Genomic DNA, 11,961 nt, shown 5'->3' on the forward strand with positions numbered 1-11,961 from the left:
TATATATATATGTATATATATATATTGCTTAGTGTTCCTCTTTTTGTTTTCTTTTCCATTCTTTATTTTCTTCTACTATTTTTTTTTTTTTTGTTTCTCGCAATTCCTTTGTGACTTCTCTTGCTTGTTTTTTATGACTTTCCAAGCATATTTTTTTTTGTTTTTTGCCTCTCTTTATTTTCCTGAATCGAATATTTTCTCCAACTAACATCATTCAACTGTTACAGTATTTTACCAGTGAACATGAACACTCAATAAATTAGTATCATAGTCCTTACAGATCTCTCCTACTTATGTGTACTTCTTTCTGATTGTCTATATCACACTCTTTTGCTCTCCCACCATCCTTGATCGCCTTCTTTTCTTCTCTTACCTTTCCCTCCTCTCTCTGTCTCTCCCTCTCTATGTCTCCTATTTTCCTATCCCCAGAAATCATCTATATATTATCATCATCATTTAATGTCTGCTGTTCATGCTGGCATGGGTTGGATGATTTGACCAGGCTGGTATGCTGGAAGGCTGCACCACACTCCAGTCTGATTTGGCATGGTTTTCTATGGCTGGATGCCCTTCCTAATGCCAACCACTCCAAGCGTGTAATGGGTGCTGAGAGTGTAATGGGTACTAACCTTAACCCACTGGCATGGGTGCCATTTGTGTGACACTGCCATGACTGCAATTTTGCTCAGCTTGGTGGGTCATCTTCTCAAGCACGACATAATGCCAAAGGTCTCGGTCATTGGCTCTGTGAGGCCCAACACTCGAAAAGCACTCAGCCACTTTGCCTCCATGAGGCCCAACGCTTAAAAGGTGTTCTTAATGTGCCACCAGCATGGGTGCCAGTTACTATGACTATGATTTCATTTGGTTTGACAGGTCCTCAAAAGCACAGCACATCGCCAAAAGTCTCGGTCACCAGTCATTACCTCTCTGAGGCTCAAAGTTCGAAGATCATGCTTCACCACCTCGTCCCATGTCTTCCTGGATCTACCTCTGCCACAGGTTCCCTCCACAGTTAGAGATTGGCACTTCTTTATACAGCTGTCCTACTCCATATGCATCACATGACCATACCAGTGCAGTTGTCTTTCTTGCACACTACATTTGATGCCTCTTATGCTTGACTTTTCTCTCAAGATGCTTACACTCTGTCGAACATGCACACTGACATTGCACATACAGTGAAACATACTGGCTTCATTTCTTTAAAGCCTACACATATCCTTGGGTGTCACAGCCCATGTTTCACTGCCATGCAGCATAACTGTTTGCACACAGGCATCAATCAATCTGCCTTTCACTCTGAGAGAGAGGCCCTTTGTTGCCAACAGGGTTAGGAGCCCTCTGAACTTTGCCCAACCTAATTTTATTCTCACAACTACACTCTCAGAGCATCCACTTCCACTACTAACTTGGTTACCTAAATAACGGAAGCTATCTACTACCCCTAGCTTGCCCCACTGGCAGTTGAAGGAGTCTATTTTCTGCACATCATCAGTGTTTATTGTATGTGTGCATCTTCCACATACAAAAGCTAGTTTCCCTGTTAACCTTCTTGTATATGTATATATATATATATATATATATATATATATATATATATATATATATATATATATATATATATATATATATATATATATATATATATATACACACACACACATGAGGTGGTGTTGAAAAGTTCCTGACTTTAAGGGTGTCGCAAAAGGCCTGGTTGAAGGCCCAAACTTCCGAGTTCTTTTACAGCACTTAGAAAAACTGAAGGACCACTGTAGTAAGTGTGTGAACCTGAGAGGGGAATATGTTAAATAAAATCATAATTAACTGATCCTCCTGTATTTTCTTTTATCCAAGGTCAGGAACTTTTCAGCACCCCCTTGTGTATATTGCACCAAATTATCAGCATGTCAGATAGAACGCTTTGCATTATGTATTGCAACTCTGTATTTCAAGTTCAAATTCCATTTAGGTCAACTTTGTCCTTCACCCTTGTGACATCAATAAAGCACAAGTCGAGTTGTGGAGTAGATTCTTTTCTCTCTTTCCTTTTTCTCTAAATCTTAATCTGTAATTCAAAGATATGGTCATGTCGTCACACTATACCATTCTAATTCAACCTATTACTTGTGTTAAGGATATACATGTCCATGGGATACTTGATGTGTTGACAGAACTAATGAAATCTGATCTCTGGCTGCTGAAGCTTACAGCGCAAATGACAAGTGACTGTGAGTGGATGTTATACTTGTAGAAGACCTGTCTAACTTGTGCAAGAATAGAATAACAAGCATAGAAATGATAGTGATTTCACAATGATAATATCCCTTATTTGTTCTTTGATGTAACATTAAGTAAATATTTCATTTTAGTTATAATTCTTTAAAAAGAATATTAGCTTTTATTGGTTTCTTTGAAAAAGAATGTAATAAATACTTCCCATAACCTTACTGACAACGTTGGTTGTTGGACAAAGTTGTCACATAAAAATGCCTGTGCAGCACCATGTAAAAAGTGCCCGTGTGACATCACATAAAAAGTGCCTTTGTGGTGCCACATGAAAGCACCCAGCGCTCTCTCTAAATTGGTTGGCGTTAGGAAGGGCATCCAGCTGTAGAAACCAGCAGGGTTGAAATATCTGTGTGGATAAGGTATCAAAATAACTGCTGATAAATTGGGAATTCAAATTTGATATAAATGTTTCATTGTTGTAGAGAAAAACATTTTATTCTACATCACCGCAGATGATTGAGCTGTCACCAAATCATCTGTGATCAACCAATGCCTGAGTAAGAGGAACATTTATCAGATATCCACTTAATACTATGAAACTGGAGATAAATACTGGCTTTTAGTCCTTTGGAGCTTAAAATGTATTTATATTACATTACTTCTAGATATAGATGAGACTTATTTCCTGATGCCTCTATATGGTAACGTGACCTGCTAAAAATAGCAGAGATATCTTTTTCTTATCACATCCTTTCACTCTGAAAAAGAAAAAGACACATTTGGTATTTAGTCCTGGTTTTTCCTAAAAACTAAATGTTGAGATGGTCATATTATTCCAGTTGTCAGTATCCCTTCTTTTATTCAAACATAAGATGTTAATAAGAGTTAAAAAGATGCTTTTGAGAGACACTTAGCTGCTTTATCTAGCTGTTTGAGAGAAATTCCTGTTAAAACTCTTCTGTTGATGTGACAAGAATATTGGTTTCACCGACTGGAAAATAACAATTTAATCCTTTAGTATTTAAACTGCCATATCCAACCTAAATATTCTACCTGTTTTATGTTCAAACTGGCCAAATCCAGCCTCTCATACCTACCCTACAAAGTCATTCTAAAAATAAACAATTACATTTAAATCTTGAAGCTACGAAATAATACAGGATTAATTCAAAACAATATGGATAAATAAGCATAACATTTGACAGAGTAATCTGAATGCTGAAGGGTTAAATTGATTATCATTTGAGGTAGCTTCTACATAGTAAGTTGTGCTGCTAAAAATAGCAGTGATATCTCCCTCATCTTGAAAAAAGAACGGACATGTTAAATAATGTAGTCTTAAATCCACTTAAAAGAAGAATTAGTTGGTCTTGGCATTCCATTTGTAAATGCTTTGACCAACCCATCAATTTAAATTTGTGAGCATGTTTTATTTCCCAATTTAAATTGGTTGGAAAAAGAAAAGAAAAAAAGAACAAACTGGATACTAAATAATCATTAAAGGGTCTCTGTTACTTTCAACACCCTCTCATCCTCTCTGGTCTTCCACCCACAACTTCCACACCTCTTCACCCACATCTATTTTCTCCCTTTCATGTTATGCCTCTCTCCACACCATCCACCCTTATAATGTGGGATAGTGCTGGGCCCCTCCACCTCTACACAATCTACCTCATCATCCTTACTATTCTATCCCTTCTTTTCTCACTAACCTCTGACACTAATCCCTTCCTAATCCCTTCCCTATCCCCATTCATTCTATAGTTCCTCCCCCAGTAGTGGCTGCTCTATTACCTTCTCTACTACCTCTCACAATTATAAATCTACTCCTTTCATACTTCACCTTCTTTTCATTATGTTGTCTAAAATCCTCACACACACACACACACACACACACATGCTCTCTCTCTCTCTCTCTCTCTCCTATTTTTTTTTCAATGATAGAAGCCCCTTTAGGCCCTTTATTTTTGCAAGTTGCAAGGTGACCTTACTAATGGTGATGCCACTAAAAAAGTTTCAGTACATTTTGTAAAGTGGTTGGTGTTAGGAAGGGCATCCATTCAAAGTAATTATGCCAAAACAGACATTGGAGCACAATGCAGTTCTTTGACTCATTGGATCCTGTTAAGCTGTCTAACTCATGCTAGCATGGAGAATGGACAGTAAATGATGATAATAATGACGATGATGATGATGAGGAGGAGGAGGATGGAGGTGCTGGTGGTGGTGATCCCATTTTTTTTCTTTTTTTGCTTCCTTTCTACTCTTTTAAAGAAGTTTAAAGTATTACATCATTTTCCTTTCTCTTATAAATTTGACTCTGAATATGAGAAAAATTTCTGTTTATAAAGTTTTGCCCTTGTATTGCTTTTGGTTTGATTTCTTCTGCTTTATATATCTTACATGTTCATTAAAATCTACAACTGTAGTTAAAATTTCTATTAAATTTGCCAACTCATTATTTGTGTCTGGCATCACTACTGCTGCTTTCACATCTCCAGCTTGTTCCCATCTGCATTTTGCATGCATAATTTCCCTATTTAAGTTTTGCTTTATTGGCAGTTGCACATTTCTCCTAATGCTAATGCATGTAGCAAATTACATTAACTGTTGCCATGAGAGATGAGACTAGATGTGAAACAGCAGAGCTTATGAAGTTAGCACAAATTGTATATGCCATCAGGTGGTCTTGAATATAATTACTGCAAGCAAACATTGCACCAACAGTGATTGTGCTAATGTTAATATCAGGGGAAAGGTGGAGGACACAAACCCTTTACTGTCTTATTTGTAATACAATTTACCAAATCTGATTTCTCTAAGTGGTTGAGGCAACATTAATTCTCATTTGGTAAATGGAGTTGAGAGAGAAAGTTTAGCTTCATAGTGTAGGTGGTTTGGTGAAGTGAGGTGGAGTGGTTGGGCTGTGAAGAAGTGAGCAGATGCTATACTGTGTGCCAGCTCCTAAATAACATGGCTAGGTGGACAAGGAACAGGACTGATATTCAAATTGACGGAAGGTTTGTTAGAATACGAATGAGAGAGTTGGTTGGGGTGGAGGCAAAGGGTAAACCATTTTAAGACTGGCTGTATACATCCTTTTCTTGATCATGCTTGTTTTTGCTTCAACTACTGTTTGTCTTGTACACAAAGGTGCCTTTTGATTATATTCAATGTTGATTCCATTTCCATAGCAGAATGAACGAGATTAAGATACCTCACGGCTCTTGTTGGTGTTGGGAGTCCTGTATTCTTTGAACTGTTAATGTTTCTGTTTAAAACGAGAGAGAGAGAGAGAGGGATGCAGATAAAAAGAGAGATAGAAAGATGCAGAGACAGAGGGTTGAATATTAAAAAGGAAAGGAAATGGCATTGTACAGTGTTGTTTGTCAGAACAGCAGCCAGAGTATTCTAATTGAGTGACACCAACTTATGGACACAGCCAATTTACTACTGATGGGCAACATCTACAGGGGAAAGACCTTTTGTCTTCAGGTCATGAACTAAAAATTTACACTATCTAAATATTTTTCATTTATTTTCTGGTATGAATAGTCAATTCTTGTGATCACCCACCTCCACTACCTGTCTCTCCTCTTTCCTCCCTTCAGTCTCATTTCTTTCCTTTTGATTTTTTTATCTTTTTCTCCTCTCCTTTTCTCTCTTTCTCTCTCCTCTTCTACTGTTTTTACTTTCAACTCAACAGTTTCTTATTAGATTTACTCTCATTCTCTACAGTTTTCTTCCCATCTGTGACTTGTCATTTTATTTCTTATTTCCTTGTTTTTTTCTTTTTCTATTTTTTTTTTATTTTGTTCTTACCTGTATTAGTTCTCTGTAACTTTCAGTTTTGTTGCCTCTAAATATTGTTACACTCTTCAGAAACCATTATTAAAATTAGAAACATTGGACAATGCCTTGCAGTGATATACTGAATGAATTTTATATATGAATATATTTAACTTTGCCATTCAAAAATCTATAGTTTAAGCTCAAATCTAGAAGAAAAAAACCTCAGCTTAATTTCATTAATTTCATTAATTTCATTATCATCATCATCATCATCATCATAATAATAATAATAATAATAATAATAATAATAATGCTTAGTTTTCCATGCTTGCATGGTTAGACTGAATTTCTTGCCATTCCTCACCTGTTTTCAAGTCAGGCAATATTTCCTCATGGTCAAACATGTTTCCCACAGGATTTTCGAAACAAATGACATTACTTAAGTGACAGTGATACTCTTTTACAACCATCAGATGATATCAAGTCAAGAATACATACACACAAAAATACATGTATGTACATACATACATACATACATACATACATTCCTACATACATACGTGCATGCATGAGAATCTGGATAAACTGGGATTTTCAGAAAGAGAAATCGACTGGCTAATTTGTACAAGTGTAATCTGTGAGTGGAACAGTAAAAATATGCAAGACTTTTCTCAAGTTCCAAATGTGAATCTGTCTGTGTTAACTACATCCCAAAGACGGAGCCTTGTATCTTTGTTGGAAACCAGCTCCCTCCTCAGAGGAAGATTTATAATGATTAAAAAATAGAAGAGGCATACATACATAGCTTGGCCCAGGTATATAGTAGAAGACACATTGGGGCTAACCCTTAAACTACATGGTCAGAAAGCAAACTTCTTAACCGCATTTAATTCAAAATAAAGCAAAGCTATGAGATATCTTGTATATTTCTATAAAGTTTCTCTTTAAGGAACTTACTATTGGAAACCCAATAATCAAACATTGGTGAATTTAAAAAAATTTACTCCAAATTTTTCCCAACAAGTGATTTCATTTTCCCTTGTATTGTGAAAAAACAATTTTCTTACTATTTACCTGGTTTTTTAGAGATAAAAAATCTTCATTATCATTATCAGCATTTTACATTCACTTTTCACTATTGACACAATATGTAAGGATGCAATGTACCCATTCTAAAGCAGGAATACACGAGGTAGACATGAAAAGAAAAAAAATCATTTGCTAATATTTCTATCTAAAGGAAGGTGGCAAGCTGCCAGAATCATTAGCACAGCAGGAGAAATGCTTAGTGGCATTTTGTCAGTCTTTACGTTTTAAGTTCAAACTCCACCATGGTCAACTTTGTCTTTCAATCTTTTGGGGTCAATAAAATAAGTACCGATTGAATACTGGGGTCAATGTATTTGACTCCCCCTCACCCGAAATTGCTGGCCTTGTGCCAAAATTGGATATCAGTACCCCAGCATTGACACATTATACTTTCAAGTGTGATTCCTAATATCTTTTATCAAATCCACTCACAAAGCTTTGGTTAGCCTGGACCCAAGATCAGGAGCTGAGAAGCAAACTTCTTACTACACAGCCATGCCTCCACCTGCCAGTACCGCCTGACTGGCCTTTGTGTGGGTGACACGTAAAAGCCCCCACTACACTCTCAGAGTGGTTGGCGTTAGGAAGGGCATCCAGCTGTAGAAACTCTGCCAAATCAGATTGGAGCCTGGTGTTGCCATCTGGTTTCACCACTCCTCAGTCAAATCGTCCAACCCATGCTAGCATGGAAAGCGGACGTTAAACGATGATGATGATGATGTTAATGTAAAGTTCAAAACAAGAAAGGATGTGATGAAATGGTCAGAACATCAGAACATATAGTTAAATTTAACAATATACAGTAATGCCTTGATAAATGAGTCAATTCGTTTCTGGGAAAACACTTGTAAAAAAAAAACAAACATTGAATGATGATGATGACAGACAAAGCTACACACATACTTATATATATTCTTTTATTCTTTTACTTATTTCAGTCATTTGACCATGCTGGAGCACCCCCCTTTAGTCGAACAGATCGACGCAAGGACTTGTTCTTTGTAAACCTAGTAATTAAACAATCGGTCTCTTTCACCGAATCGCTAAGCTATGGGGACATAAACACACCAGCATTGGTTGTCAAACGATGGTGGGGGATGGACAAACACAGACACACACACACACAAATATATATATATATATATATATATATATATATATGATGGGCTTCTTTCAGTTTCAGTCTATCAAATCCACTCACAAAGCTTTGGTTGGCCTGAGGCTATAGTAGAAAACCCTTGTCCAATGGGAACTACGTGAGAAAGTAAAATAAATGTGTTGAATAACATTTTACTATGCAAAATCACTTCATTTCAACGTTGGAGATGTGAAAAGCAGTAAGGTTTGACATTGACTTTGAACAAACGTGTGTTTATGAAGTGACCAAGAAACTAGGTGAATGACCAGAGTGGTCATTTTTCTGTAAGTGTAAATAATACAAGAGTGAAAGCCTACTTAGATGAGGGGGGTGGGTGGAGAGTTGCAGCTAATTAAGAGGGGTGGAGTGGAGGATGGTTGTCTTTGTATTTAAAAAGCCATTGGTTGCCACATGGGAGTATTTTTTTCCCTTCCAGATTCTTGTCCATCATTCTTATTTCCACTCTTAGCCTTTCTCTCTCTCCTGTAATTATATTTTCCTCTCTTCTCTCTCACAACATTTCAATATCACTCTCTTGATGTCAACTTCATTATTTTTTTTTCAACTATTTTTATCTCCCTTCTTTTTATTACTTCATCTTTTTTCTCGTCTTTGCTTGCTCTTTTTGCTTTTCTCTCTCGTCACCCTTCTCATTCTCTCTCTCTCTCTCTTGTCATCCCGCTCTTTCTCTCTCTCTCTCTCTCCACCCCACCCCTTCTCTCTCCTTCATCTATCTATTCCTCTCTCTCTTCTATCTGCTGTCCTTACTTTCATTTCTCCCTCCCTCGCTCCTCGAGTCTTCTCTTTAATGATGAATTAGAGAACTTCAATTATTTGCAACTGCTTAAGAACATAAAATGCTCCTTGCCACCCCCAGACCCTTTATAGCCAGTCTTTGTGCAGAGCAAGCTAGCATGCAAGCACCTATCATTAACAGGAAATTAGACACAAATGAGTGACTGTAGGAGTGGGAGGAGAGAGTGTAAGAGCTGCCTTGTGTCTCCCTAAAGGTGTCACTCGGCATTGCTATGAAAATAACAGGCTAGCACTAGAGTTTGCCACAAATTAGATTATAACTTCAAACAATGTTATAACACTAGTAATAGGCCATTGTACCAAGTCTGTCATTATGTAAGTAATATCTTGTCACAACGGCTTAATTAACACAGATAACGAGCTAACAGCTAACGGTCGTCAGAAACTGGATATTGATGCTATCGTACAGTTTTAGGGATCAACTGAAATAGAAGTAACTAATCAGGATTCCTACAGGCTGCCTCTTCTGTTCATTGGTGGTGGCATCATTGAAGCTAGTTATCTGGATGTGTTAAATAACTTGTGAATTGTATTGAGAAATAGCTACTATAGCTATTGTTGAATGGTTTAACTAGTATAGTCTTAGTCTAAATTTTTCTAGCCTATAAAATTCTAACCTGGTCTTAAATAGTGTCTGTTATTATCAGACACTGTATAATTATATCATTGTCTATTCACTATGTATATGAAGAGAGACAACAAAACTATATCTTTTCCAATACAGTTGTCAGCTTGTATAAGTTCTTATAGTCTCCTGTTCATTAGACTATTATGATCACAGCTTCTTTCTTTTTGGTTTGCCAGTCTATTTTTGTGCAGCTGTGCATATATGCATGCATGCATACATGCTTACATTAATTCTTTTTTCTGGAGTACCACAGTTTTTAACTAGTAACAGTCATGTCTCAAATTTACCTCTTTCATTATGTTATGAGACACAAATACTATACAGACAGAAGCATTTCACAATGGAAATGAAAACTAAACTTAAAACAATAAAATCCATTTAAATATTTTGTTATGGGTAGTGGTGGCAGAATCCATAGAGTGTTTGGTAAACTACTTGTGCATAGTGTTGTAGAGTGTTGATATAACTGTATTCTTGAAGGTGACATCCCAGCATGGCTAAAGTAAAAGAACTAAAGAATGCACTCAGAATTATTTTGCTATGAAGATTGTACAGAATATTTATTATAATATATTTCTTTATTTGATGCTATATGAGAAGCTAGAGCGAATGTTATAGCCTAAATGAATCAATAAGAGTCAAGGTGTTTTTGCACCCACCATTATCTTTCAGATTACTTTCTCAAATGTAAAAAAAAAATTTTTTTAAAAAAAACCTGAAGGGTAAATACCCTCTTCAGTCAGATTGCACCTTGAAAGTTCCTCTCCGAGGCACAAATCCAGGAAAGGTTGTTTATGGAAGACCAGCAGTCACCCATTCATACCAGCCTCCCCTTATCCAAGGGAAATGCAAAAGCCAATACAGCTTGGTACCAGTGGCGTTACAACTCATTTCTACAGCTGAGTGAACAGGAGCAATGTGAAATAAAGTGTCTTGCTCAAGAACACAACCTGATCTGGGAATCAAACTTCATGATTTTGAACCTGATGCTCTTACCATTGAGCCATGTGCTTTATCTATTCACATTGTTTTGAACTAATCATGTATTATTTTGTAGCTGTGTTTGAGATTTCAATGATGTGTTTGTATATTTTTAGAATGACATTATAGGGTAGGTGAGGGGCCAGATCTTGACAGGTAGAATATTTGAGCCAGATACGGTCAGTTTAAATGTTAAAGGGTTGATATTATCTGTGCGCAAAGATAACATAGGCTCTGTTGACAAGGGACGGGAAATCCCAGATGTAATTTGAAAAAGTAAGGGTGCTTGTAGATTGTGGGGTTCTTGACAATATCTTTTACTGAGGTTTATATTACTTACACCTTGCTGCTGTTTAACCCTAAGTCAATCTCTTTAAACCTATGATTAAAGTTGATCCAACCTTGACCATCAAGTCTTCCTTTTTTTGCTTTTTCAGATATGATGGTATATAAAGTCTACATTATCTATTGTATTTCTCCCTGAGGATATTATTTAAGAGACATTTAGCTATTATTTCTAGCAGGTCAAGCATCCATATGAACTCCCTCATTTGCTTGATTTCATTAGTGCATAGGTCATTCTGGGTGGAAGCAAGAATTTAACCACTTCTTTAAAAATTACTAAAAAGAATTTCCTGTTTTTTTTAAAAAATTTAATGAAGTTTATGTTTGTTATAGTTACATAACAAAATACAGTTTCCCTACAGCAATTAATGTATACATAAATATAAATTTGCTGATTTCTCTTTTTTATGGTCATCTACTGATGTTTTCAATCTTTCAGTATTCAGATGTAATTTCGGTATTAAGATGTAATTACTAATATAACCTTGTTCTGTTTTTGCAGAATTTCCCCTACACTAAAGTTGATGTACCAACTATTATTGCTAAAGCATGTGAGCTGGATGGATACAGGTAGTAGATATCAGTGGGACTGTTTCTATTTGGGTAAGTACCGTTTATTTCGGACTAACAAAGTCTGTATGAAATATATGTGAGTGACAAGGGCAGCATTAATACTGGGATTTTAAGTGGGGATAAATATTACCTTTCTGTAAAATACATATATACACACACACATATATACACATATATATATGGGAGTGGCACTCTGTTGGTTATGATGACGAGTGTTCCAGTTGATCTGATCAATGGAATACCATGATCCTGAAATTAACGTGTGAGTGGCTGTGCACTCCACAGACATGTGTACCTTTAATGTAGTGCTCAGGGAGATTCACTGTTATAAGGCTGGTCCTTTGAAATACAAGTACTACTTATTTTT

The 11,961-nt window shown here is 36.4% G+C and overlaps 1 protein-coding gene across 2 annotated transcripts in view; it reads left to right on the forward strand.

The window, feature by feature from the left end:
• The window catches only part of LOC106875833 (TBC1 domain family member 13), a 102,965-nt gene that overhangs the window by 80,659 nt on the left and 10,345 nt on the right, over nucleotides 1-11,961 (forward strand). For both annotated transcript variants that reach the window (XM_014924119.2, XM_014924118.2), the window contains exon 14: nucleotides 11,524-11,624. In XM_014924119.2, coding sequence (XP_014779605.1) covers nucleotides 11,524-11,595 — 72 coding nt within the window. In that variant the 3' untranslated portion in view covers nucleotides 11,596-11,624. The remainder of the gene's footprint in view (nucleotides 1-11,523; nucleotides 11,625-11,961) is intronic.

The sequence above is a fragment of the Octopus bimaculoides genome, chromosome 1 (assembly GCF_001194135.2).
Source record: "Octopus bimaculoides isolate UCB-OBI-ISO-001 chromosome 1, ASM119413v2, whole genome shotgun sequence".
Lineage (NCBI taxonomy): Eukaryota > Metazoa > Mollusca > Cephalopoda > Octopoda > Octopodidae > Octopus > Octopus bimaculoides.